We start from the raw sequence: 27,089 nt of genomic DNA, 5'->3' as shown, positions 1-27,089 counted from the left end.
TTCAATATAGGTACGCTTGTGGGATTCCGAGTAATTATGGACCATTCTTCAGGTTGAAGGTCTCTGGTGAAAGCGGCACGAGCTTTGGTACTGAGAGTTTGGATGGAATTCATAATCATAGAATCCATGATGTCGGAGTATTGATGCTTGTTCCAAATGTATAGTAAGGTATCGGATCGGTTGAAAATTGTGAGATCTGATCTGCCCACCAATTCACTGACCAGCCTGTCAGAGGCTCCCGGTGAAGTGAATAACACTGTATGGTATAGTCTGCGACAAACCACCCTTTCCAAATCTGTTGTGTGCGAAAATTTGGAAATAGGTTGCTTAACTATGTTTGGGAAGCTTTTCCCCTGCAGTTGTATATAAGCTTTTCGGACAGATTTTCCTACAACTCCCTGATCGTAGTCGACGTACAGGATTTTCGCTTTGGAGACATCCATATCGCGCTTAATCAGAGAGCCTAAGGTCAATACGGAAAGCCCGAAGATAATAGCCTGCAAAAATCTCTGGCCCATGATGTTGGGGGAAAATCGTATTCGCTCGTGTGGAGGCGGAGGGTACTTCATCTGGTCACAAATCAGTAGGGAAACAGCAAATCTAGGTATATTGCGACTTTATATACCTCTGATTATCTGACGGTCAAAGGTATGATAAATCAATGCAAACGGCCCTGGTGACATGAACTGAGGAACGGAGAGTATGGGATGGAGAAAGCAATCGGGAAATGTTGTTATAAAAGGCCCGTTCATAAGCCAATATACTTCGGAAGGGATTTAGTGCAAGTAATAAACTTGAATTCATGTGGGTCGAAAAAACCGCGCTTGAAATTGATAGATCCATGCCCAAGTGGATGTATTGGTCGGATCGAATCTGAAAGCTAAGTGACAATGCGACACATATGAACCTTTAGCCTGAGAAGACGGCTGGAGGGAAGAGGGACCTCGGAAAGTCCGATATTGACCCAGAAAATGCTCCTTAGGCTAGTATACATTCGCTGCAGATCCATAGGGCATCTAGACCGACGCCTTATGGATCTAGTTCGTTGTTGGTACCAACCTTGATTCTGTTTCATATCAACCTTATCTGACGTCATGATCGATCGTAAAGTTGCATTTTATTCAGGTTTGTAGCACAACTTTAGAAGCATCAATACCCTTTTACGTTACGCAACAAGTATGCAGCCAGTACTGCTTCTTGGGAAGCCAATTATCACCCACCCGGGCAGTCAGTAACTCTCGGTATCTCCATTTATTTCCGAGGCTGTTGAATGAAAAGTACTATGCTTCGCTATGGCTTTTCCAATTATTAGAGTTTTAGAATGATCAATAATTCCGATCTTTAGCTCGCGTTGCTCTTCGTATGATTGGTCAGGGGATATGACCTCAGCCTCAGCCTTCTATAAGGTGACTCACGTACTCCATATTTAGTGTTCGCATGGATGACGATTCCGAAAGAAAGCGATTGATACGTGCTAGTACGGAGATAGAGCAATGACTATCTTGAACCGTACTCGAGGTATGCTCTTCTAAACCTTCGAATACAGGATGAAATTGCAAATGAGGGGGCGCCTGGCACCTGGGTAATCTTCGGATAGGAATGTTCAATTAAACATGAGAGTGCTAGTAAAATTCACCTCCACTTTCTCCGACATCATATTTTCCCTCCAAGTCCCCATGGATCTTCAAGTATCAATCCCCCTTGTGGGGTCGCGGACGCTAATAGTAGGGACCTCGCAGTGATACGGGTTTTACTCATAGTTCTCCAATTCCTTCTTTTTTTTCATTTCTATTCTTTGAAACACGAATGAAATAACTTTCCGCCTGTCCTTTATCCGTATATTCGTCTCTATCCTTCTTTATTTTTCAGTATTACCGTCCAATATTATCTCTGCCGAGTATACTACATTCCTACCCGTGGATAGTATGACCGTTTGACCTTATCCGAAACTATCGGATAGATCTTGAGCTGCTCTCGCAACTCAGACAAAAAAGTGGAGACGAATATGTTCATCCGATATCGCCAACATCATGATTGAATAGTTTAAGTGCAAATGTTTAAGTCTGTATAAAGAGCTACCGCTTTTGTGGTCGACAGAAATGTATACAGTAGTCTAGTTTTCAGGTATCAATCGCTTCCGAGCTTTTCCGGTAATATCATCAGATTCATCACTAGGTGGCAAGGCTATCAATCAACACATATCCAATTTTTACCAATATTTAAACGAAGTGAAGAGCAAAATACCTAGCTCCTAAAAAGTGCATATGTGAAGCTATCACCTCTGCTTAGAAATAGGGTCGCGGCGCCATCTAAATAGTTGCATCTCAGTCATGCCTTCGAGACGGCAGAGCCGAGGCTTGAAAACAAGAAATGGATGTGCTCAATGCAAACAGCGCCGAATAAAGGTATGATTGACTCTGCATCCTTGGGGTGGGAAGGTCTTCAACCTTAGCCAACATTGTTTATTCCTTATCTGGAAGGGCCCTAGATACATCACTAAGCAGAGTGGATGAATATAATTCCTAACGAGAGGTTTTGTCCAATTTACAGTGCGATGAAAAGAAGCTAAGCTGCTTCAATTGTAATCGGTTCAACCAGGACTGCAGTTTTCAACACACGGAGCCATTCCTCTTCATATCGCGTGCTCTCCTTCAACCGAATCTGTCAAATCCATCCTCGCATGTTGAATCAGAGCCAGAGGCATCACGAAAGCATCGAAATGACCAACTTATGCTACCGTGTGAACCCTCCTTCACGTTAGAGGATATGCGTCTGCTCCACCACTTCACCACCTACACCGTTGTGACTTTATCGGATCATACAGAGGCTCAGATGGTATGGAGTACTAGCATCGTGAACTGCGCGTTTCAGCATCCATTTCTGCTTCAAGGTATCTTAGCCATCGCTGCACTGCATCTCGCCGCTCGAGACCCTAAGAAAGAAGATAGGCTGTCAATTATGGCTGCCAGTAAGCAAAACATCGCTTTACACGATTTTCGCTCACAAATGGAACGAATCACGCCGGAGAATTGCGATGCATTGTTTGCTTTCTCCTTTCTCGCTAGCTACTACATCCCAGCGTCCGCGGGCACCGTGATCAACCCGTCGGGAAACTTCCTAAAAGAAGACATGTTCAATGCAATAGTATATTGGTTGCAGCTATGTCATGGTACAAGCAGCATTTACCATCATTCAAAGGAATGGATCGGAGAAGGGCCTCTGAGCAGTCTCTTTTGGCCAGACCAGTACTCTGAGATCGATCGATCTAGTGTGGTTTGCGAACAGGTTCCTGTCTCTGCACCCCACGAGCGGCGTCTAAGAGAGTTGGAGGACCTATGTCAGCAAGACCTGGGCCGAGAAGGACTCGATAGTGCGACGGACATTGAGGAAAAAGAATTGAATGCACATGCCCTCGGAATATTCATGAAACTCTTTCGTCGTTTGAATGACCAGCACAACAGACAAGATGTGCAGCCCTCCGCAAAATTGATGCACAAGTTACCCGAGCTTCAACGCGACACGAGGAAAAGACCCTCTGTCTTCACTTTGTCGCTGGCTTGGCTCTTCGAGATTCCATTGGGATTTATCGAGCTACTGGAACAGCAACGGCCTATCTCCTTGGTGATTTTTGCACATTTTGCGCTCCTGCTGCTTCATGCACCGCAATTCTGGTGGAATAAGCCTATTGCCATGAAAATTGTGAAAGCAGTCAACACATCTCTGGCTACCCGATACCATCGGTGGATCAAATGGCCTTTACATGAAATCATGCAGCGATATGACCAGATGGGCTATGCTGGAGTGAGCCATGTCAATAGCTCACATAATCGTGCGCATGTATAATACGTTTCATTCAAATGTTCCAACCTCCAAGGACTAGTTCAGTTATAGCGAAAAGTGCACATGTGCTGTCTTATGGTTCTTCACTAGGAATCCTCTAGAGAATTATAGATTGTCAGGGACGATATAATAGATTAATAAAGACTGAGTAGGGCCCTGCGGGCAAATTTACCTATTGCGACCGGCTGAATGGATGCTATTAGTATTTGTCATTATCGCCCACTAGGTAATATTTCGCACTGGGCAATCACAATGGACACTCTACATCGCTTATGCTGAAGGCACTTTGAAGGTTAATCTGAAAAATGAATTTATTCTTGTGAACGCAAGTTGAGTAATGAATGTGGAGTGATGAAGGTCAAGTGACTCGAGTCTAAATACATTCTGGTATGCGGAAAACAGATCTGTTCACCGATCCTCAAATCCCCCGACTCTTCACACATACAGGGAGATGATTAGGCCGCTGCTCTAGATAGAGACAGGGGCCTCAGAGTCGTGGAACTTGCCGAGCTTCAGCAGACGCTTCGCGTTGTCACGACCAATGCGACGGTAGTTCTCGACGCCACCGACAGCTTCAGCAATAGCCTTGGCTTCATTGTCCCACCACCCACAGGCATCCTCAATAGTCTTGTAGGGGTAATCGACACTGAAAAGAAGACGGTCGGCACCGATCTCACTGACAACATACTTCAGGGTCGCAGTAGAGAAGTGACCACTGGTGGTGATCCAGATATTGTGCTTGAAGTAATCGTAGATGGTCTTCTTGCACATGACGCGGCTTTCCTCATCGGCAATCGGCTTCTTAACATCCTCAAACCAGTGGTTGATACGCCAGAAGTCGAAGGGGATATGCTCACCCTGGTGGCCAATGATAACCTTAGCCTTAGGGAAGCGATCAAATACACCGTTGCTGATCAATCCCAAGATATGGAGGGAAACATCGTTGGCAAATGAGAGAGGGGGTCCAAGAAGGTAAGGACGCTGGGCGTAGAGCTTCTCATAGATCACACCGGTAGGAGCAGCAGGGTGAATATAGAGAGGGACATCCAGCTCAACCAGGACCTTCCAGAAAGTATCATACTCAGGCTGATCGTAGAAAAGGTAGGTCTCGCCGTCAGGGCCAGCGTGCTGGAAGTTACAGAGAAGGGCGCCATGGAAGCCAAGTTCCTTAACACAGCGGCGGAGCTTCTGGCCAGCTTGGACGGGGTCGTGCATTGAAAGACAGGCAAAGGCACCCATACGGTTACGGTGGCTCTTGATCTGACCAGCGACCCAGTTGTTGGTCTCCGTAGCAAGTCGCTTGGCCTCAGCCTTGTCGGTAACACCCTGGATACCAGGAACGGTCAAAGAGACAACTGTATAGCCGATGCCGTGGGCGTTAGAGAGCTCCACACGCTCGCCATTGATGTCGCTAATCTGGCGCATATAACGCTCGCGGTCGGTAGGAGCGATGTAGAGCTTGGCTTCGCGGATGGACTTCTCCTCCTGGCCAGTGCGCTCATAGGCCTCTTCGAGTGCGATCTTTCCGAGCATTTTGAATCAAACGGGTGAAGATTGAAGGGGAGGTTTTTGAAAGAAAGATATCTTGTTTGAATTTGTGTTGAAAGTTGATGTGTGATGAAGAGAATAAGGCCTATCAACCGGCATTGTCATGGGTTCTTATATAGATTTACTTCGAGCACTTGAGGCAATATGACACGGAAGTTGCGGCATTTTGTGGATAAAACGTAAAGAATGATCTAAGCATTTGCTATCCGGACTGGGCTACCGTATCCTGGATGGGAAACTCGTCGGATTGAAGATGCCGACGTATCTGAGAGCATATAGATTGAAAATGGTGGTGATTATGTTTGGATAGAGGTTGGGGCACGATTGATGATCTACGGGGGTGGAATTGTTAACCAATCGCACGATGAGCAACGCGAGGTTAAATTCGGGATTTCCAGTCGATCCCGAGGTCCTTTTCGGAAACTCTAATCATTTATCGGAAAATCTAATTATTGGTCGGAATGCCTCTTTATGGATCCCCCATATGAGATACTCCGTAGTTTTCATCCAATCAGCAAACAATCGAACCGGGAGCTTGTTGATTGGTTTAATGATAAATCTATAGACTCAAGCTCAGTATCCAGCAAGCTATCACTAGTGCAATGGATCTCTCGGCACGACAAGTCTAGACTACTGCCACATACACACAGGCAGTGAGCTGAATAGGATCCGGCTTATGTTGATAAGAGTGAAAATGTGAAATTTCACGCAGAAAATTCAAGTTGTGAAATCCAAAAAAGACTCCACGTACACGGGTAGTCGGCTGATCCAAATCAATGGCCACCCGTTTATAAAAAAAAAAAACTTCAAGTTAGATCCATGATAAATATCCCTAGCCACATTGAATGCTCATGATTTTATTTTGGAGGCCCATCCATATCTTTCAAGGATTATACCAACCTGAATTTGACACAGCTGGACATTGAACCTTCTTCCCATTGAAGATTGAAAACATCGGGGCAGAACAACAAAAATGCAAGCCTCTTTTCAGTATCGTCGTATCACACTCTCTGCAGAGCAGCAGTACCAACGATACCACCCCCTGAAAACAGTTCAGTCTGACTCTACCATCGTCATTGAGCCCGAACGATTTCCCGCTAACAGACCATTATTGGACGCCATATTCTGCAGGAAGCGATGAGGAATCCTTTCTAGCTGCACTGATAAGTAACCCGCTACAAAGATCTCAGGCAAGGTCAACACCTGTCAGTGGCTCGGGAGCATTGAATGGGGTAGCTTTACAGCCTGGAATTTTTATTCAACAGCATGGCACAGCCCATGATGGAGGTCCTGAACATGTCTTCCTCGTGAAGTGGGCTGAGGAAGATGGCAAAAACAACCCACGAAACTTCAATATGTGCAAACGGGTCGGTGCGACGCTGGTCGTGGACCCTTATCTTTTGTCGTAGGGATTGCTTCTTCTAATGATACGGCTATACTGCCACAGGCAAGTCAGGAGTTGCATGTGAGCGAGGTAGTGGAATCGATCGCAACTGGTAAGTCCTTTATCAAGCTGTCCCTTGGCTCTCATCCAACGATGCATATGCTCAAGATAAACCTTTCCCAAATCAAGGTTGCTGACATTATGAACTTCAGGTATCTACCTGCTTGGATTTGCACTTGGCTCGCTATTCTCAGGCCCTCTCTCTGAAGTCTTTGGACGTAACGCAATCCACATTGGCTCCTTGGGTCTCTTTTCGATTTTCATTATGGCCTCTGCGCTAGCCCCGAATATTGGTGCCCAACTTGCTTTCCGATTTTTAGCTGGAATTTTCGGCTGTCCTTCTCTCACTTGATGTGGTGGGACCATTGCCGATATGTGGGATCCGATGGAGAAAACAATCATTTTTCCTCTTTGTTCTCTAGGAGCTTTCGGAGGCCCCATTCTTAGTCCAATAATTGCTTCATATATCGGACCGAGTACACTCTCATGGAGATGAGCCGACTGGCTCACTTTAATCATGGCGGAGCTGTTAATGATTATTGTGCTGATATGGATGCCGGAAACCTATTCACCACTCCTTTTGACATGGAAAGCACGCCATCTGCGTGAGATAACGAGCGACCCGCGATATCGATCGATTCTGGAAGTTGAAGACGTTAGTCTTCAATCGGATTTTTATTACCTTCCGACACCAGGGCCAGCTGATAGTAAAGGAGCCTGTCGTTTTTTTGATTGCATTGTATCTTTCGATCGTGTGGATTGTTCTCTTCACATTCTTCGATGGTTAGACCTATATCTTCACTGACACTTACCATATCTCTCAGAGACTGACAAATGTTATATGGATTGCCATGTATGTTGGAGTCATACTAGGAGAGCTCTTGGTTCCTTTCTTGTACCGATCTCTAAAGAAAAATCCGCTCGCTTCTCGAGAAATTGGAAAGGCTTCAAGTCAAAAGATTCCCCCAGAGGCCCGTTTGTGGTTCGCTATGTTGTGCGGCCCTGCTCTACCCGTGAGCCTCTTTTGGATGGGATGGACAAGCTATGTGAGTTTACCTCTCCATGAATTTCTTGACATTGGGTTGAGCAAAATTATCTGACCCTTTGATCTTCTACCAACCGCAAGGCATCTATTAGCATATGGAGTCCTATTATGGCAACTACACTATTCGGTTACGCTATTCTTAGCATCTTTATCAGCTCATGCATGTATGTCATAGATGCATATGATATTCTCTCAGCCTCAGCTCTGGGATTCATGACCTTCTCTTGTTATATCACGGCTGGAGTGATGAGTATCGTTGGGCTTTCCTTCTATGAAAATATGGGTATCCAGTAGACCCTCACGATCCTAGCCTGTATCAGCCTTTTGGTGACTCCGTTGCCGCACGTGCTCTATCACTTTGGTCCACAAATTCGTTGCGGGAGTCAATATGCATTAAAGGACTAAGGGTGACTTTTTCAAATGTTGCAGATTAAAAGCAGCATTCTCCAGGAAAGATCACAAAACAATACAATAAAATCTTGCGACCAAGTGATCTTATTACTTGCGTGAATACTTGACTCCCGATCAATTGCCGTCTTTTTGACACTATCGTTAATCTTGATCCTTCTACTGCCAAAACCTAGGAACCTTGTCTGATCCCTGCACCGTGACTGTCTCGACACTAATGCGTGCCCTGGATACTTCATGTTCGGAAGCTTAGGCTTTCTCGGTTGTTGCGCTGGCCCCGGGGGTGAATTTAGGCAAAACCCCAACGGTGTTTGGAACCTACACGTCAATGTACTGTATATTAAGCAGCCATCGTCAAACTTGTCTCGATACATGAGATTGAACCATATCTTACGAACTTTTCTTCTTCTCTATGCTGCCTATGATATTTTCTTTCTTGATCACGAAGATTCCGTGTTGTTTGGTATGTGTTATCGGAAACTTTCAGAAAAGAATATACGCGTCAATACCGCGTCATACAGCGGAAACGGTTGATGAAGAAAAAATGGGTTCCAAGCCTGAGGTTAGTTCTAAACCTGTTAAGTGCTAAATTTATGAACCAATGTAGGGAGAGATGCGATTCCCGTGCTAACCATGGTGCTGCGTCGCGGAATCGAGCTCACGCCGACCGCTCACAGTGTGGTTTTCGGAACACCAAACTTGATTTGATGCTATTAATTTTATCCCTATGTCTAAACCTTGGAAGTTGCCATTAAGCTGAGCGTACTAAAACTCAATCAAACTCAATCAGAAATTGGAGGGTTTGCAAAGCCTAGGAAAGACATTGAATGTATTACGTCTTCTACGCATGTGTATTTTGTGTGACATCATGGCCCGGGATGACAAGGCTACTTTTTGAATGTTATAATAGAACTCCAGATCATACAGATGTCCATCTCTGTGCTATTCAGCACTCCCCAATTAATTGATTCACAGTATACACCTGAACCATCGCATCTCATCAACATGCTTGGCAAAGTTTCCTTCGAAGAAGCCTATGAGATTCCGGAGCTGGCCGACCAGAGTCGTGACCAGGCGGCTTTATACATCGCTCCACCCGATCTCGACCGGTACCTGCGTCAGATCAAGTCAATTTCTGGAGAGCGTCTGAAGGTTTCCGATGCCCATGGAATCGGCTACACAATCTGCTCCCTGACTGTCCCCGGCGTCCAAGGCATCACAGACCCAAAGACTGCCGAAGAACATGCCACCGCAGCCAACAACTATATCCACAAAGAGATAAAAGATCACCGTGACCGTCTTGGAGCGTTTGCAGCCTTGTCTATGCATAATCCGACTCAGGCAGGAAAGGAGTTAACACGTTGCGTTAAAGAGTTCGGTTTTCACGGAGCTTTGCTGAACGATGTTCAACATGCTGGACCGGATGGTGAAACCTATCTCTTCTACGATCAACCTATCTATGACACATTCTGGAAGGTTGTTTGTGATTTGGACGTCCCTATCTATATCCATCCTGCTGCACCTATGGGGCAATACTACAACCAGCAGTATGCTCAACGTAAGTATCTTGTTGGTCCACCGTTAAGTTTTGCCAATGGAGTCTCTCTTCACCTGTTAGGCCTGATCACCAATGGTGTCTTTGACCGCTTTCCGAAGCTAAAAGTTATTGTTGGCCATCTTGGTGAACATATTCCATTTGACTTCTGGCGTATCAACCATTGGCTTGAGGATGTTGAGCGACCCCTAGCTGAGAAGGCTGGGGACGTGATGAGCAAGAGGGATATTTACTATTACTTCAAGAACAACATCTACCTGACTACTAGTGGCCATTTCTCAACACCTACTCTCAAATACGTGGCAGAGTACCTTGGTCCGGAGAGAATTCTTTTCAGTGTGGACTATCCCTACGAAACCATCGAAAACGGTTGCGGCTGGTGGGATAAGGATGCTGAAAACATCAAGAAGGCTTTGGGCGGTCTGGAAGCTTATACCAATGTCGGACGTGAAAATGCTAAGAAGCTTTTCAAGTTGGGTGAATACCATGACTCGGAGGCGCCGGTGTTGTGAAGAATGTTATGGACCTACCATTCCCTCTGGCCATCACTACTACCTCAAATTATTATCTAATTTTTCTAGGAATAAAACCAGGGATCGTCCAGATGTCTCGCAATCAATTCCTATCAAGGATGAATATCAATATCCTAGTAGCAATATTGATTGACTCTTGACTCCGAGTCTGTAACCGTTCAAATTGTGGTTTTTTCTTTGCATTTGTATGAACGGATCTACCTCCAGGGCTCCAGGACTCCTGAGGTCCCTATGTACCAAAGGTAGTACTAGTAGTAATTAGTAGGACCGTTTCATGCGCCAAAATGCATGTGCTCAATCCCCCAGGGCCGAGGTCTGCAATAACTTGAAGCTGCAGTTTCATCCATGGTTGCACTGCTACTAGTAGTAATACTAGCCTCTGACATCATTCACGAGTAAAGTGTTGTGCAACTTCAAATGTTGAACATTCAAGTTCGTCTTGAATCCGAGCCTTGGAGCACGCAAGCTAAACACAACCTTGGAAGATGTTCTTCACCGGGTTATATCGCATCTATACAGGTTTCATTAGCCCACCAAAGGCGAGAAAGCAGGATGATGCCATTCGATTCGGCCTCCTTGGTGCATCCAACATTGCGTTTGTATTCCCATTGAACGGTCATTCCAAGTTCCACTAACACCAGTTGACAATGCAGCCCATTTTCCCTGATCGGCCCCGCAAAATCACACTCCGAGGTAGTCGTCGCCGCAGTTGCAGCCAGAGACCGTTCCCGCGCCGAGACATATGCGAAGAAACATGGAATTCCTATCGTACACTTCACTTATGAAGGTAATCAAGGATCCCAAAATTTTAGTTGGACATATCATGAGCAGCTTTCTTAACATATATTCTTGCAGACCTCCTTCAAGATCCCTCGATAGATGCCATCTATATCGCGCTCCCAAACAGCCTCCACTACGAGTGGGCCCTGCGTTCCATTCGCGCTGGAAAACACGTCCTGTTGGAGAAACCATCGTGTTCCAATGCCGAAGAAGCGCGCGCGCTATTCAATCATCCGCTTTTAAAAGCGAAGGGTGCACCTGTTCTCTTGGAGGCTTTTCATTACCGCTTCCACCCGGCGTGGCAAACATTCCTGGCGCGTATCCACGACGATCCTGAAGCAGGCCAAGTGAGAAATGCTTTTGTTCAGCAATATTTGCCAAAGGGTTTCTGTCCAGACGATGATATTAGATGGCGTTTTGATCTTGCAGGAGGCGCAATGATGGATTTCGGCACATATACGGTGAACTGTCTCCGACAAATTTTCAACCAAGAGCCGACCGAAGTGCTTGAGGTAAAGTTCCGAGGCCTGCCGGCCCCGCTACCCGATCTTCCAGAGGCAGGGCAAATAGACCAGGCGATGAACGCGAGTTACCGGACTGCTGATGGTAAATTTGGAACACTGGTGGCTGACTTGTCTGCGTCTGGAGAATGGCCGATGCTTCCCAGTTCATGGACACAAAGCCTGCCGCGGTTAGGCTGGCCTAAGTGCGAAGTGGAACTAGAGGAATGCGCGATCGAGAATATGGATGGACGTGTACACAGTGTCAAACGAAATGTGACTATGTGGAATCACCTGGCGCCTAGTCTTTATCATCGGGTTGATGTAGAAGACACGCATACAATTCGACTTGGCGACCGGGTGGTGAAGTCGTGGAAAGAGTTCAAGAAAGAGAAAGCGTACAAATGGCTATCTGGTGATGTGCGTGCGAATGATGAGCAGGATTGGTGGACCAGCTATCGTTATCAACTGAACGAGTTTGTTAATAAGGTCAAAGGGCGTGAAGGCTCAGGGGTTTGGGTTGATGGAGATGATAGCATTAGGCAGATGGAGGCTGTGGATGAAACATATCGCAAGGCTGGACTTCAAGTACGCCCAGGAAGCGATTTGAAACTTTAAACTATTCACGCGGTCATTAATTCCATTTAAAAATATCACAGCTCGCTACTAGTAAAATCGTCATCTAATGAATCGGAGCTTTGGGTTAATAATTCCAAGGTTAGTTACAATACCCTGTCTCGTGTCTCGCTTTATCTCTTCCATAATATGTTAGTACCATTCGATATTAGAAAACGATAAGGAACATAACAAAGATGAAATTTCAAGTTGCAGCCCTACAGGCACAGCGTTGCAAGTTCTTGTTATAACAAAAATCCATGGCAATTACTACTTCCTGTTTCACATGTGCACCTAGGCAGCCTAAGACATTCTAAGCTCAAGCATAGATAATTTATCATTGGCGACTAGGTAAAATTTGAACTATTAAACATGAAATTATACTCAATGTTACATGCAGCTGATTTTTGATTCATCTTTTATTCCGATCGAAATTGAAGATCAATATTTATTTTTTTCTGAATTATCCAATAAATTAGTGTCGGCATGCCGCTTAACCGTGTCCGGGTTCGGACCTCGGAGGCCTCGGAATGTCATCAACCTTGTACAACCTTGTACATACGCTTTGAGCTGAAATTGGATGAAATAATAATAAGAATAGAACATTTGAACCATTGGACTAAGTGGTGACGACGATCCATATCGGCCCAAGAAATATTGTGTGAACTATACATACCCAGGTATATATCTCAAACCTGAAGCCTGGAATATACTACTACCTAATATCCATCCGACTCGGAGGTCATCCGTTTTCATATCCCACACTACGAGTTCAAGTTCTGCAGAAACCTTGGAAGTCAACTTCAACCTCAACCTGAGGCTACAACTTCCTCAAAGCTTAATTGAAATGGAGAAGTACGTACTATGCAAACCTGAACACGCACGAACTTGTACTACCAATGTACTGTGCAGTTTGTCGGCAAGCAACCTTGGAAGGGTTCAAATGTGCTAATAACAAAAGAAGATATTTCTCATACAACACAATATGTACGACCGAAAGCGGAACAGAGCTTCCCCAGTATGATATCTGTCACAGCGTCACTTTCCGTGGGGTTGCACCTACGAAAACTCCCAGCCCTGCATCGCCTCTCGAGTACCCCGAGAGGGACCTGCATGTGAATGAACAACAGAGGACCAAAAATCACACATTCCTTCCAAAAGTGAAATGTACCGTTCAAGCACGTATCCCGACAACATTTGGCACAGATCTACGGCTGCACGTTTATAAGAACGATTTCGATGACAAATCTCATCTGGCATATGTTTTCGGTGATCAAATTCAGAGCCTGAGCTTGAATCTGAGAATTGAAGATGATACAGACTTAGACCGAATGATTCGAGGAGCCTATAAAGGGAGATTATGGCCTGGGCAGCTCAACAGTGAGGATTCACGGTTGGGTATCACACATGCAAAACCTCCGAAAGAAAGTGAGACATTGGTTCGTGTTCATTCAGAATGCTATACTGGGGAGACAGCATGGTCTGCGAGATGCGACTGTGGAGAGCAACTGGAGGAAGCAGCGCGTATGATGAGCACGTCTAGAAGCGGCGTAATCATATATCTTCGACAAGAAGGCCGTGGGATCGGTCTGGCAGACAAACTGAAAGCATACAATCTTCAAGATCTAGGATTCGATACGGTCGATGCAAACCTAGCCCTCGGGCACCCAGCAGACTCCCGGATGTATGGGATAGCGACCGCGATTCTGATGGACCTTGGCCTAGGGAACGATTCGGGCAGTCCCGGAATTCGTTTGTTAACGAATAATCCAGATAAGGTCAACACGATTGGAGGACCTAACGGAGAGGTCACCGTGAAAGAAAGAGTACCTACAATCTCTTTGGAGTGTGACTCTGACTCTAGTAGAAGCTGGGGATTGAATAGCCCGGAGCTTCATACATATCTAGAAACTAAGGTAGGAAATCCTCAGGTGACAACTGATTTCAAGGTTTGCATGATTCTTATTAATATCTCAATAGGTTCACAGAATGGGACATCTTATACTCGCAACTGCAGGTGATGGCTGCCGATAATATACAGGTTCAATTTTGGAGATGAAAAATCGGTCCTGGCAGGTGGGCAAGGCTTCAAATGTTATGTCGATCGTAGTATTTAGAATTTTGAATGTCCACGTGTACATGTAACCTTGGAACACTTTTACTTCAAGTTGCGAGGTCCACGGGGTTCAAGTTCTTCTAAGTTTACTCTGAGTCTTCGTACGCTTCAAGGTTTAACGTGCGTACATGGATATGTAATAGTACATACTATCAATTCAAATATTCACTAGTAATCATGATGACGGTTGAAAACCTTGGAACCTTGGAATTTTATATGAAACTTGAACTTTGAACTTGAATTTACACAATATTAGGAGCACTGACCTCAGGAATTCTAGATATCAAATATGTATTCAAGTTTCCGAGTCCCGAGTCCCGAGGTCTGTTTGAAGCCCTGGGGCCCTGGAGACGGATCGATTCAAGTTAGAGATAAATGCACATGTGCCCAGGTGGGCCTTCACCTGGCCTGACAGGGCTCGGGATATGCAGAGCGAACATTTCAAGTTGAACCTTGAAACTTGAACTTGAAGGAACCGTTCAATGCCCAGGTGTTGGCCTCATATACATAGGTACTAGTATTATTCAAAAATTTCTACCGGGTCCGAGTCATCATGACATCTGGACGTCCGAACATCTGGAAGGGCGGGGAGACCAGAATCCGTTTCAAGTTCTTCTGGTCCGTAGAACTTGAACCGTGACATAGGTAGTATGGCCAGCCCTGGAGGCAGATTAGAAGACTGGAAATTTCCGTTTATCATACCCGGGGCAAACAATGGGATAATGTGATTTCGAGGTTTTAATATTTCAATATTATTAGCATGAGGTTCGACTGATTGACCCTTAGAAATTAATTTGAAAGTTCGAGTTCGAGTTATAACTTGAATACTCCGAGTCGTGTTCATAATTTCAAGTTCTCATTTTCCGTTCAAATTCACACACACACACACACACATACCACCTGGGTAAACGAGACAAAATCTTCCCGATGTCCGAGTAGTAAATGTATAGAACGATACAGCCTACGCATTCCAGCACAATATGGTCGGAAATCAACCAAAAATATAGGAAGTATCCATGAATCATGCAATTTGAATCAACTTGAAGGTACGGAGTACATCATGATACTATATTGGTGACTGCACACAGGTGTGAGATTTTTTTAGATGCTCCATCGTGACGACGGCCCCGTGTCCTTAAGAATCATATACAAGAATTTCCAGATGTCCAAGGCCGCATCGAGCTATATGAGGTTTCCTAATGTCTCCGAATGTTTCCGAGTTCCGAATTTTCATTTTTGTTCCACCTCAGTTCAATTGTCCTTATGCATACAGAACACATGTGCATTTGAAATGTCTACCAGAATATACTACCTATGTGCAGTGGATATAATCCGGTTTCAATGCTAAAAGATTTCCCACACTGAATACCGGATACGTAAAAACTTCCCATAGAGATTGAATACGCTAGGATCATGATCACACCTCATCTTGCCCGAATACATCCGCTCTATCCGTACGGAGTACTCCGAGTCCGTATTCCGTGCTGGTATCAACCTGCGATTGTCCATTCTCCCAGTGGGTAGTCTGACGTGCTAGACACATGTGCAGTGTAGATCATACTCTATTTGGTTAGCTGATATAACTAGTATCTCTTAGTAATAATTTCGAGGAATTCCACTGAGGTTTGTGTACGATGAGTCTGTAACCTTCGAGGAACTCAAGGCCCCTCTGCCTAGAGGGAATTTTGAAATAAATTCAAGCTGCCAGTGCTATCTTACTCAGGTAGAACAAAAGTGGAATCTTCTTTAATAGACATCCAAATATATTGAAGTAGTAGCCTTTTACTACATCTCCACCTGGGCATGACTGGAATCAAATTAGACCTGGACATCTCCAGGGTTGGAGACTTGAAAATAGCACTGGAGAGAAACCTCAGCCGAGTATTATTACAGTATAGTAAAACGAAATACACCGTTTGGAGACTACCTAGGTACCTAGGTAGGTAGGTACTACTAATTAAAATTGCAAGCTTCGTACAACGTGGCGCCGTGGACGTATTTTTGGGCTGCAGCAAAGGGAGGAGAATCTCCTTTCAATGTTGTAGTTCTCGTCAATTCAGTTTTTCTTTTCCAGAATTCATCACTGACTAGACCTCTCCAAATAAAGAGCTTGACATTATCGTGATGACATACGCACCTGGAAGACGGGGATCAATGCGATATTTCTTTGCCCATGGAAACCACGAGCGTACACAGTTACTGGGCGATGTAGCTGTGACAGCCAAGATTGTCGTGTTCCACCGACATGGAAAGATGTAAGGTTGCCTAACTCACCACGGCCCTTCTAAACCGTAGATGCCGTACTACAGGGCTATTCTAATATTTGTACAGTGTATACGGTGGCATTGAAAATTCTTCCACATTTTGCTTCACCGATGGTGCTTGGAAAAATGAGAGTCCTCTTCCTGCGCATGAGTTTACTGAGAGATTGATAAGTCATGTCTCGGTACCTACACTAATTGTAGCGGAAGTCCCGAGGTAAGTTACTCCTCCAAACGTTTCAACATTAAGTTGTTCAACTTCGTTCGAGATTGGAATTTCAAAGCGAGATGAAAATATGGATGTGTGTGTAACAACCCTACCTAAACAGGCAAACCGTCGAAGTCGGATCCCGAGTAATGGATGAGTTTCTTTATATGTGAGTAATCTACCAGCTTTGGGCACTTGAGGCTCAACTAATAATCACAACGTTGAAGTATAGCCTGAAGCTTACCTTGAAACTCTAGGGCAATCTTGGTTGAGGGAAGAAGTGATCGTCCGTCTTGCAATCCTGACGATCGGTATTACTTGAACACGATGTTGGACGGATTTGTACCATACTTCATCGAGTCCATCTCTCTCAAGAGCAGTGATTACCTTCCAGGGGACGTTCACAACCTAAGCAAGGAGGTTTCTATCCATATGAACCTGCAAACACATGGTGAAGAATTTGCCGCATTCCTCCAGCTCTACCGACAGCGCTACTTCAGCAATCAGCCAGTGGAGAGCGCCATGGTTCTTCTTGCTTCATGTTTGTTACACATTTTAAAGATGCCGTTCGACTTTGAAACCTCAATTTTACAAGGCTTAATGTGACACCAAATCAAGAATCACTTGAGAGCAACATCTGGTATGTGTGCTTCATTCATGAGCAATTTGTTACTACTTAAGTTGTAAATCCACGAGCAAATCAATGGATATTCTTATTTTGAAAAGTTTGGAAGTTGTAACTGTTTGTATAACGCAATTGGATGATCTTGATTTCAGGACGCATGAAGATCTTCTGCGATCGGCAGATATAAGCAACATTTTGAATATTCAAACTGTTGGAATGTAACAAGGCATTCGGCCTCAGATGTTGTAAACCAACTCATGATGTTTTTATGCAGTTCCATTAGCATCGCGCCCTTCAGCAGATCTAATTAGCGAATTTCCAATTTTCAAGAAAAAAGCGGGAAAAAAAGAAAACTTGTTAGTGAGAGAGAAGTAAAAGGATGAGGCTTACATTCCTGAAGCTCCTCCTTTGTGAGAAGTCTCAGCTTGTTGATTCTAGGGACATCCTTAGCTGACCCAGTGAACTGACTCGCATCCTTGCCTAGCATTCCATCGCCCACAATAGCGTATGCTGCCTGTGTCGTTTTTACTCTGATCACCCCAATTCGTGGATCATCGGGCCCACCATCATGAACTCCATCGTCCAAGTCACCGAACCATGGTTTTAGAGTTGAGGAATAATATTTGTGGATTGTTTCTCGATCAGTAACAACTGACGCATCTCCTGAGATGGAAGCCCATTCTCCACGTTCGCCTTTCAAGAAAGAGATGTTCACTCGAGGATCATCCTTGAGATGCTCGGTTTTGGTGGACTGTGTATTCGTATGGAAGATCAAAGAGACGCCCGCTTGTTCCTGGAAATTGCAAAAGCAAGTATTATGTATCAGTTTGAGGAACCATCTTAGTTGTTTAGATAGATTTTATCATGCTTTAGAGAAGGGGGGAGAAGAAGTCAGGAATGCGGGAACAAAAAGGAGCCAAGATACCTTTCCTGCGACCGCCATACACCGTGACACCAGCGCTGGAGGATTACCTTTGGCGGTAGTCACCATGCACAATTCACAACTATCAATGAACTTGCCTAGATCCACAATTTTGTCTTTCAGAGAGGCATGTCTTTCCAGGTTGTTCTTAATGTATGAATCCTCGGGGGCTTTGCTGGCGGATGTATGGGCAAATCTCTTAGGAGAACTTGAAGGGTTCTGTTCTAAGGAGGCAAAGTGACGTGTCAACAGTGAACGGGCAGCGGGCGCAGCAACTCGGTAGGCGGAAATAGGCTGTTGACAAACTCGACTCAAGGTACGAGTTGCAAAAGAGGGAGATCTAAATGAGAACATGATAAGTTCCACAATTGAGCATTATATGCTGAATGGAGATAACAATTCTGCCTACTCCAGACTGTATCTTCCTCGGAGGTATTTAACTGCTATTCATGACCCTGCTTTCAAGATTTACATAGCCGTTCACGGACTAATTTTTTTTTGAACATTGGTGATCTAATAGAATCGTCATTTCCTATTTAAGTAGTCGTCATTGTTACAGGAGTTTATAGCAATTCGAATGATTCATTCCAAACCTTTATTTTCAGTCCTCTGCCGGAAACGTCATCGTCTGTTTCAACCGGATCCAGAGACCACGGGGAAAAAGCTATGTAAGGTCCATTTTTACTGCCCTCGTCGATCATACCCTAGAACGATTGACATCCAGAAGTATGTTGGTTTCTGAAGTCCCCTTGTCCTGGATTGGTGACTGCACATGTGGTTATGGAAATATTTAAATAGTATGCGGTCGGAGCATTTTGCACACGATTGATACCCATATAAAAAAGTTAATCGACCTTCCTCCAAGTTGACGATCGCCCCCAACTTGAACCCTCACGGCAGTCAGTCTCAATGTTGACCCATTCAAGGACTGCTTTTCGGAATGCCCCTCCTAGGCTATTCGGGCTGAGATATCTCTCAAACACCTGCTGTCGGTCCCTATCCTACGCTACAAACTCAGTCAGAAACAAGCAGCTAAGGGGGGTTGTTGCGGCGGCCGTCCGGACATATCATCCCACATCATCTCTCAACACATCGGAGGGTCACCGCAAGGTCATCTTGCAAAGCCAAGAGGAACGGCCACGACGCATTGTGGTTGGAATCACGGGTGCTACGGGAACTCTTTTTGCCATACGGCTTCTCGAAATCCTGCAAGATCTCGGAGTGGAAACCCATTTGGTCATCAGCAAATGGGCCATGGCAACTATGAAGTATGAGACGCCAACTACCGAGGCAGATCTTCGAGAGCTCTGCACTTATTTCTACGCCTCCAGGGATGTGTCGGCCCCAATTGCAAGCGGTTCATTCCTACACGATGGCATGATAATTGTGCCATGCAGCATGAAAACACTTGCCGCTGTACGTATTGGATACTGCGAGGATTTGATTGCCAGGGCCGCCGATGTTACATTGAAGGAAAATCGAAAACTCATGCTGGTCATAAGAGAAACACCTCTAAGCGAAATTCATCTTGAGAATATGTTGCATCTACGTCGCTTCGGAGCAACTATCTTCCCACCAGTTCCAGCATTCTACACGAGACCTGAATCGCTGAATGACTTAATTGATCAAAGCGTTGGGCGGATGTTGGATATTTTTGATATTCATACTAATGGCTTCGAGAGATGGAACGGGTTTCAAAGGGCTGCAAGGAAGACCGAAAGCAGTCCTGATAGTCATTGTTCAAAGTCAGCTGCATCAGCGACATAAATTCATGGATGTATAAAGAAGAGGGAGGACTCGACAGAAAAGCGCAATACCCCCTATATTCCCCAAGATTCTGTCGCTCAGGCTGAGACTTGAACTTTTGCACTTAACATTTTTCCGTCCCAACATTGACCGAGGTGTGAAGGCGTTGCTTCAAGGTCCGATTGCCCAAAGTGCGACCTCGGAGTCGTATATTGTATCCAGATTTATCTCTGTACATATAAATTCAAATTCACAATACTAGTATACGTGCATACTAGAGTGCTCTTGTATCTATTTTCATTGATAAAATTTAAATTCCACGTTTTGAACCATTTGAACTTGTTTTCACGCTTATGCCATTTCCAAGGTTGGATCAATTTACTGGGTTCACAACCTTTCACTAACATTGTGGGTATAGTAACCATATTTCAGTACAATAGCTCGGTATCCGCTCTAGCCCTGGAGGTCTAGGTAAAAATACATGACCTCGGGCCTTCAACGCCGAACCCCCAAGTATCCCGAGTCCCCCGAGCTACCGAGCTACCGAGCTACCAAAGTGAAATCTAGCCGCCGAACTATGAAACTATGGTTTTGAACTATGACTTCACCATTAATGCAGTTCTACTATCCCAAGGTTTGACCGCTATCACGGCTATTCGCCCCCAGATCGTGCTTATATACTGCCTCATCACCCGGTCAATTTTTTTTATCACGCTCCATCTTACAATCTCAAGTCTATACCAACAATTTACCCTCTTCATTAACGTTAGAGCATTCCAAATGGTTCACCACGGTGCTCATCATGTCCATGCGACTCCAGTACAGGACCTGCCTCATATGAACTTCCGCTCATATGTTGAGGCCCTCAAACAGGATAACGATCTTGTGGAAATTGACCGGGAGATCGACCCCGATCTCGAATGCGGTGCCATCATCCGCAAAGTCTGCGAAACCGACGACAAAGCGCCACTATTCAATAACCTCAAGGGGGCTCACGACGGCCTTTTCCGTATCCTCGGTGCACCTAACTCGCTTCGATCCGGCAAGGACAAGTATGGACGTCTTGCTCGCCACCTCGCCCTTCCTCCATCTTCAGGCATGAAGGAGATCTTGGACAAGATGCTCTCCGCCAAGAATGCTCAGCCTATTCCCCCGAATATCGTCAAGTCTGGCTCCTGCAAAGAGAACGTTCTGAATGCCGGAGAGTTTGATCTGACAAAGCTCCCGGTTCCTCTCTTGCACCAGGCTGATGGTGGAAAGTACATCCAGACCTATGGTATGCACGTTATCTCCTCGCCGGAGAAAGATTGGACCAATTGGTCAATTGCGCGTGCCATGGTTTATGATAAAGATCACCTAGCCGGCCTGGTCATTCCCCCTCAGCATGTTTGGCAAATGCAGCAGAAGTGGAAGGCTATTGGCAAGGATGTCCCTTGGGCGCTTTGCTTTGGTGTTCCTCCTGCTGCCATCATGGCTTCTAGCATGCCTCTTCCTGACGGTTGTACCGAGGCTGGTTACATTGGTGCTATGACTGGCCACGCTATTGACGTGGTCAAGTGCGAGACCAATGACCTCTATGTCCCTGCTAACGCCGAGATTGTTCTTGAGGGCACTATGTCTATCACCGAGACTGGTCCTGAAGGACCATTTGGAGAAATGCACGGGTATGATATCCATATCTTAAAAGTCTTTTTTTCCTCATTAAACTAATCAATCTTTTCCTCTAGTTACGTTTTCCCTGGTGACTCCCACCCTTGCCCTCTGTACAAGGTCAACAAGATCACCTACCGCAACGGTGCCATCCTCCCAGTCTCAAACTGTGGTCGTCTTACCGATGAAACCGTACGTTCAGACATCTTTCAACGTTCTATAAGGTTTATAAACTAATTTCGACTTCCTTTAGCACACTATGATCGGACCTCTTGCCGCTGCTGAGATTCATCAACTTTGCAAGGACGCAGGTCTCCCTGTCAAGGAGTCCATGTCTCCATTCGAGTCTCAGGTCACTTGGGTTGTTCTTCAGATTGACGGTGCTAAGCTTCGTGAGATGAAGACGACCTCAGAGCAGCTTTGCAGGAAGATTGGTGATTTGATTTTCAACCACAAGGCCGGCTATACTATTCACCGTCTACTCTTAGTCGGTGATGACATCGATGTCTACAATTGGAAGGATGTTATCTGGGCATTCTGCACTCGTTGCCGCCCTAGCTTGGATGAATACTTCTACGATGACGTCCGTGGATTCCCTCTGATTCCGTACATGGGCCACGGAAATGGTTCCCCTGTCCAGGGTGGCAAGGTGGTTTCCGACGCTTTGATGCCTACCGAGTACACTACTGGACCTGACTGGCAGGCTGCTGACTTCAAGAATTCCTACCCTGAGTCCATTCAGGCAAAGGTCAACGCCGAGTGGACCTCGATGGGCTTCAAGGCTGATGAGTAAGAACCTAGCACATGCCGGCTGGGGTTGACGGTGGCCAAGCACTTGTTTTTTATAAACTATGTAGCCATTAGTTAGATTGTCATCCATTGTTTTATATATTCAGAAGCATCAACTTGAATTTAGAATTCCTTCCACTTTCTAATTGTTCAATACTAGTAGTACCAGTACTAGTCCTAGCAAGTACTAGCACTTGAGTAACGTTTGGTCCTTTTCAAGTTAAATTTTGAACAACTGGCATCATTCCTAAATATAGATTTAGTATGCCTGCACATGCATATTCAAGATCCAAAATGAAGCATTTGAATCTGGACTGTTCATCTGGGCAGGCTTTCGAAATTCCGAATCCGAGCTTGAAAATTCGAATCACTCATGATGTTTGAATTCAAGTTGCGTTCTCCTTTGAAGCCGTGCCCAAAATCCGTGACTCGGACAGTTCGGCACTAAATTATCGATCGAAAATCAATATTTGCCAGTTGAGCATAGGGGCATAGATGTACACACGACCGATTGTTCGTGAAAATAGAAAGTACATTTTTTATTTCGCACTCTTTTCATTGACGCCCAAAGTTTGAGCCTATAACCTGTGGAAAAATTATGTAAAAAGCTCACCTAGATAGACATCTTCATCCAGATGTCTAGGCATTTAGCCCCCAGAGTCTCCATATACCTAGGCGGTGTCTGGTGCAACTTCAACCGTGACCCTACATGTACATATACATACACTTCGAACTTGAAGGAAAACACATGTACCTGGGTAATATGTATGTATATTGAGAAAACTCTAAAAACATTTGAATGTAATTAATCATTGATGTGTACCCGTGGGAACATGTATGGATTCATTCTCTCAAATCACATCAATAGTATTCAACGGAACATTTGCACATGTGAATTTAAACAAGATGTTGTGATCAGGGCATTCAAATGAATCCATTAACTCTGAGTCAGAGGCTACCAGTGTGGGATCGAGCTGTCCAATTGCGATTTTTCACGCCTAGCTCTACTGCTGCCCTGCCCCAGTCCTCACCATGGTTGTGTCCCTTCGCGCTTAACCCTGCCCTTTCAAGTCCCTGTTGCTCAGTGAGCAAAGTCAGTATACCGAAGATCACAGGTACCTCTTGGTCGAGCTGCGCTCGCATAAGGCCATCGGATACCGCATTGGAGATATATTCAAAATGCATTGTATCGCCTTTGATCAGGGCTCCAATAGTGATGACCACGTCAAACGGCCTCCCTTCTGCATGAATGATATCTCCACGTCTTCCTGATTTTTTGAGTATCCTTCATATGCAAAATGAAGTCAGTTGAAAGGTCCTGAACAAAGAAGAATAATATGGAAGGCTGAGCACTACTACATACATCTGGACTGCAAATGGAAGCTCATAACTCCCAGGCACACTCTCAAAAGAAATGTCCTCCTCCTTTACCCCGGCTAGCAATAGCTCACGTTTGGCGCCAGCGATAAGAGATTGAATAACACGATCATTCCACCGAGCATGCACAATTGCAATTCGCAGACCAGTACCTGGAAACCTTAGACCGGGGTCGCACATGCATAGGTAGGTACTATGAGAAAGGGTCGCCCAGGCGGAGGAATGAAACTTACCATCATAGTTTTGCTTAGGGCCAGGACTTTTGATTGAAGACATTTCGACGTTCAGGAATGGAAGAGAAGGTCGACTTTCTTTGAACTGCCCTGGAGCCTGAGCCCTGGAGCATCTTCCCAAGGTTACATCTCAAAGCATAAAGATACTATGTATTGATGATCTGCAGCGCCGAAAATCTTATTTTTTGTTGCTAGTTAGTGTACATTATTAGCTAATAATTCCAGTCCATCTATTGATTTTTGGAAATTCTGGAATCCGAGGCTCGGGGGACTCGGCGGACTCGGCGGACTCGGGTGCTGAGGCCCTGAGGGCGCTGAAGGTAACGCATAATGTGGGTACTTAGCTTCACAGTTCGAAGCGGTGAAAATTATACCTATGTAATATTCTGAACTTCGACACGTCACCATACCCCACTCCAAGATTATGATGAAATTCGAATCTGGGCAAATGCGGATTGGTCAGTTGCAGGAGAAAAGAATGCATGAGAGACATGTTTTTCAGATGACAGAGGGAATAGTGTCTAATTGAGGTGAGGTTGGCTGATGAGACGGATAAAGAAAGAAGAGCAATTGCACATCTGATCTGACTCTCTTTGGGGTAAGTAAAATCAACTTCAGTGAGCTCGAAATAGTATGAGCTAGTATGAGCTTCTAACGTTGAAGTTGTCAGAAGGGTGATGGAAGAATGTGCATACGTGTGTGTCATCTGTCTAGGAGAGAGGGAAGGTGATATCTACACATGTGCAGGGAACGTGTGGACCAGAAGTGGTCCCAACTTCGAACAGAAGTTCGGACATCCAGATGTCTTTAATTCTTTTCATCTCTGAACGACGACTGTGGATCATACGACTAGTAGTTTCACAATGCGAACTGGACAAGAAGAACAGGTCCCTGGGCTAAAGAAGTCATCGAACTAGATATAATCTGCCCCTCCAAGTGCCTTTTTTACTTCCTCATAAGTCAAGAAAGTCAACCATGTGCTCGGTAAGACGCGAAACAGACCAGGCCCCATGCCGCGATAAAACGAGATGATTCCTTCCTTCTTCCACATCCTCTGAGTCAACGAGATAAACCCCTGTGAATCTCCAAGCTGCATTCGAGAGCGCAGGACCTGGTAAGGGTATGTCAGTCCACCCGCAAAGATCCGCGACAGGCCTGATGCAACGGCTATATCAAGCGCATTGAGTTGTGTGTTACTCTGTTGGTGCCCTCGGGTACTTTTCCTTTCACGTAGCACCAGCTTCAATTTCTCGTAGGTCATGAACTGAAGAGCGCCGTGGATAACGCCGAAACTTGCAGGTAGGAGGCCACGGTAGAATCCAGCTATGCCCTCTTTATGGTAGATGGTGCGACCACTGGCTATGATGCTGGAATAAGCGTCGCCAGGGGTTGCAGCATGAGAATCGGTCAAGGGAGTAGAAGAACTTGAAGTGGTGAGCATCCGTGTCTTGACTACCCAAATCGGGTTCGTAAGGAGAGTTGTTATAGCACCTTGACAATTGTTAGTTCGTATCATCTGATCATCCTGTATGCTCCGAGCCTGGGGCATGCAGGATAATTTAAACGACTGAGAAAAACATTGATTGAAAATTCAATGCTCTAAGAAGGAATAGGTACCAGCAGCTCCAGCTGTAAAGAAGTATTGATACACGTTCAAATTGCCCGGTCTCAAATCATTTCTAGCCGTGTTGTTTGCCAACTGCTGTTTGAAAGAGCTGTAAAAGAGAAAATACGAGCCCAGTCCAACTACATTACCAAGTATATTTGGCGTGACGCCTCTATACAAGGTATGTAGCCCGCCTTCCCGTACAAGTTCACGGACCAGCCTCAGAGAATCCCCATATGTCGGAGACTTATGTGAACGCACTTGAAAAAGACAAAATTTAGCTCATATAATCAAGACCGTAGAAATCCAAATACTACCTTGAAGACGCGTCTTTAGTAAGTCAAGAGGGTGCAAGCAGATCGGAGTTACAATCCCTGCTGCCGTTCCAGCAATTGTTTCGATACCAGCCGTACGTCCGTTACCCATGAGGTTCAATTTACTGTCGAAAATGTTGGAATACTAGTAACATTCGAGGAAGTATGTGATATAGATTATGTGACGAAGGAAGCACCGGCATGTAAACCAACATTTGAAAACTTTTTACCGCAGTTGCTTCGACGACGTCATCATGTTGGCCTCCAGGGCTGTTTCCAACCTTGGAAAAGTCTGCATTTAGATTCAGAGCAAGAATAATAGGCCACGGCGGAATTGATATACATATATGTATTGATACTACGCACCAGTTTGTTACGATCGATAGAACAAAAACCTAATGCATTCAACTTGAATTTGGTCATTCTGAGTCTGAGATTCATTGGAAGACTTGATTCTAAATATTGCCAAACTAATCATGTTAATCTTCCTTGGTCTAGTGGTCATGATTTCCGCTTGTCATTAACACCGATAAGCGCGGGAGACCGGGGTTCGATTCCCCGAAGGGAGAGTTCTTTTTTTGGTTTTTTTTTCTTCTCATGATTATCACACAAAATAATCTGACAGAGCACAATGTACCATGGTGGATTGTTTGTGAGGTCTGAGTTTCTAAATTCAAATGTTCGCCAAAATAAGTTCTTGCATCGCCGGCCAAACCCTTCAACTGATTCAATACAGTCCATGTCCTATGGATATAGACAAACGCACAGCTGTACTTACTCAAACACTTCAAATATTTACTATCCAATCTAACATCTACATCAATATATACAGCGCCGGTGTTTCTATGTACGAATATGACAACTGATTACTAGCTCCAGGATGAAGCTTTACAACTAAGATACTGGAAGGCTCACACCAAAATCAATGTAAGATGGCAATCACCAATCAACCCGTCCACCACTTCTCCTCTTCA

General features: G+C 45.0%; 13 protein-coding genes across 13 annotated transcripts; 9 read left to right on the top strand and 4 right to left on the bottom strand.

The window, feature by feature from the left end:
• Positions 1-2,330: 2,330 nt before the first annotated feature.
• N7483_003009 (Zn(II)2Cys6 transcription factor domain-containing protein) lies at positions 2,331-3,843 on the top strand (the record flags this gene model as incomplete). Its single annotated transcript, XM_057086446.1, has 2 exons — positions 2,331-2,405; positions 2,551-3,843. The coding sequence occupies 2 exons, from the start codon at positions 2,331-2,333 to the stop codon at positions 3,841-3,843; spliced, it is 1,368 nt and encodes a 455-aa protein (XP_056952595.1).
• Positions 3,844-4,308: 465 nt separating this feature from the next.
• On the bottom strand, positions 4,309-5,373 carry N7483_003008 (amidohydrolase family protein; the record flags this gene model as incomplete). Its single annotated transcript, XM_057086445.1, has 1 exon — positions 4,309-5,373. One exon carries the CDS (start codon positions 5,371-5,373, stop codon positions 4,309-4,311), a length of 1,065 nt encoding a protein of 354 aa, XP_056952594.1.
• Positions 5,374-6,361: 988 nt separating this feature from the next.
• N7483_003007 (uncharacterized protein) lies at positions 6,362-7,184 on the top strand (the record flags this gene model as incomplete). Its single annotated transcript, XM_057086444.1, has 4 exons — positions 6,362-6,444; positions 6,524-6,755; positions 6,836-6,884; positions 6,985-7,184. 4 exons carry the CDS (start codon positions 6,362-6,364, stop codon positions 7,182-7,184), a joined length of 564 nt encoding a protein of 187 aa, XP_056952593.1.
• Positions 7,185-7,349: 165 nt separating this feature from the next.
• On the top strand, positions 7,350-8,171 carry N7483_003006 (MFS general substrate transporter; the record flags this gene model as incomplete). Its single annotated transcript, XM_057086443.1, has 3 exons — positions 7,350-7,586; positions 7,621-7,878; positions 7,959-8,171. 3 exons carry the CDS (start codon positions 7,350-7,352, stop codon positions 8,169-8,171), a joined length of 708 nt encoding a protein of 235 aa, XP_056952592.1.
• A 1,119-nt stretch (positions 8,172-9,290) lies between these two features.
• Positions 9,291-10,352, top strand: N7483_003005 (amidohydrolase family protein; the record flags this gene model as incomplete). The annotated part of the gene is made up of 1 exon (XM_057086442.1): positions 9,291-10,352. The coding sequence occupies one exon, from the start codon at positions 9,291-9,293 to the stop codon at positions 10,350-10,352; it is 1,062 nt and encodes a 353-aa protein (XP_056952591.1).
• A 506-nt stretch (positions 10,353-10,858) lies between these two features.
• On the top strand, positions 10,859-12,271 carry N7483_003004 (Gfo/Idh/MocA family protein; the record flags this gene model as incomplete). The annotated part of the gene is made up of 3 exons (XM_057086441.1): positions 10,859-10,968; positions 11,027-11,160; positions 11,229-12,271. 3 exons carry the CDS (start codon positions 10,859-10,861, stop codon positions 12,269-12,271), a joined length of 1,287 nt encoding a protein of 428 aa, XP_056952590.1.
• An 844-nt stretch (positions 12,272-13,115) lies between these two features.
• Positions 13,116-14,302, top strand: N7483_003003 (GTP cyclohydrolase II; the record flags this gene model as incomplete). The annotated part of the gene is made up of 3 exons (XM_057086440.1): positions 13,116-13,123; positions 13,233-14,184; positions 14,249-14,302. 3 exons carry the CDS (start codon positions 13,116-13,118, stop codon positions 14,300-14,302), a joined length of 1,014 nt encoding a protein of 337 aa, XP_056952589.1.
• Positions 14,303-16,508: 2,206 nt separating this feature from the next.
• N7483_003002 (uncharacterized protein) lies at positions 16,509-17,459 on the top strand (the record flags this gene model as incomplete). The annotated part of the gene is made up of 3 exons (XM_057086439.1): positions 16,509-16,639; positions 16,716-16,862; positions 17,111-17,459. 3 exons carry the CDS (start codon positions 16,509-16,511, stop codon positions 17,457-17,459), a joined length of 627 nt encoding a protein of 208 aa, XP_056952588.1.
• A 285-nt stretch (positions 17,460-17,744) lies between these two features.
• On the bottom strand, positions 17,745-18,754 carry N7483_003001 (cytochrome P450; the record flags this gene model as incomplete). Its single annotated transcript, XM_057086438.1, has 3 exons — positions 17,745-17,770; positions 17,869-18,317; positions 18,426-18,754. 3 exons carry the CDS (start codon positions 18,752-18,754, stop codon positions 17,745-17,747), a joined length of 804 nt encoding a protein of 267 aa, XP_056952587.1.
• A 555-nt stretch (positions 18,755-19,309) lies between these two features.
• N7483_003000 (UbiX family flavin prenyltransferase) lies at positions 19,310-20,167 on the top strand (the record flags this gene model as incomplete). The annotated part of the gene is made up of 1 exon (XM_057086437.1): positions 19,310-20,167. One exon carries the CDS (start codon positions 19,310-19,312, stop codon positions 20,165-20,167), a length of 858 nt encoding a protein of 285 aa, XP_056952586.1.
• A 759-nt stretch (positions 20,168-20,926) lies between these two features.
• N7483_002999 (UbiD family decarboxylase) lies at positions 20,927-22,583 on the top strand (the record flags this gene model as incomplete). Its single annotated transcript, XM_057086436.1, has 3 exons — positions 20,927-21,810; positions 21,874-21,988; positions 22,050-22,583. Coding segments are annotated over 3 exons (1,533 nt in total), but the record flags the coding sequence as incomplete, so codon positions are not given.
• A 950-nt stretch (positions 22,584-23,533) lies between these two features.
• On the bottom strand, positions 23,534-24,238 carry N7483_002998 (6,7-dimethyl-8-ribityllumazine synthase; the record flags this gene model as incomplete). The annotated part of the gene is made up of 3 exons (XM_057086435.1): positions 23,534-23,870; positions 23,949-24,114; positions 24,196-24,238. 3 exons carry the CDS (start codon positions 24,236-24,238, stop codon positions 23,534-23,536), a joined length of 546 nt encoding a protein of 181 aa, XP_056952584.1.
• An 870-nt stretch (positions 24,239-25,108) lies between these two features.
• N7483_002997 (mitochondrial folate carrier protein Flx1) lies at positions 25,109-25,744 on the bottom strand (the record flags this gene model as incomplete). The annotated part of the gene is made up of 1 exon (XM_057086434.1): positions 25,109-25,744. One exon carries the CDS (start codon positions 25,742-25,744, stop codon positions 25,109-25,111), a length of 636 nt encoding a protein of 211 aa, XP_056952583.1.
• Between the last annotated feature and the right edge of the window lie 1,345 nt (positions 25,745-27,089).

This window comes from Penicillium malachiteum (assembly GCF_028827825.1).
Source record: "Penicillium malachiteum strain IBT 17515 chromosome Unknown utg000001l:1.0-8184562.0:1.0-8186909.0, whole genome shotgun sequence".
NCBI lineage: Eukaryota > Fungi > Ascomycota > Eurotiomycetes > Eurotiales > Aspergillaceae > Penicillium > Penicillium malachiteum.
Note: the sequence above shows the minus strand (reverse complement) of the source record. Positions and strands in the feature narration are given on the sequence as shown.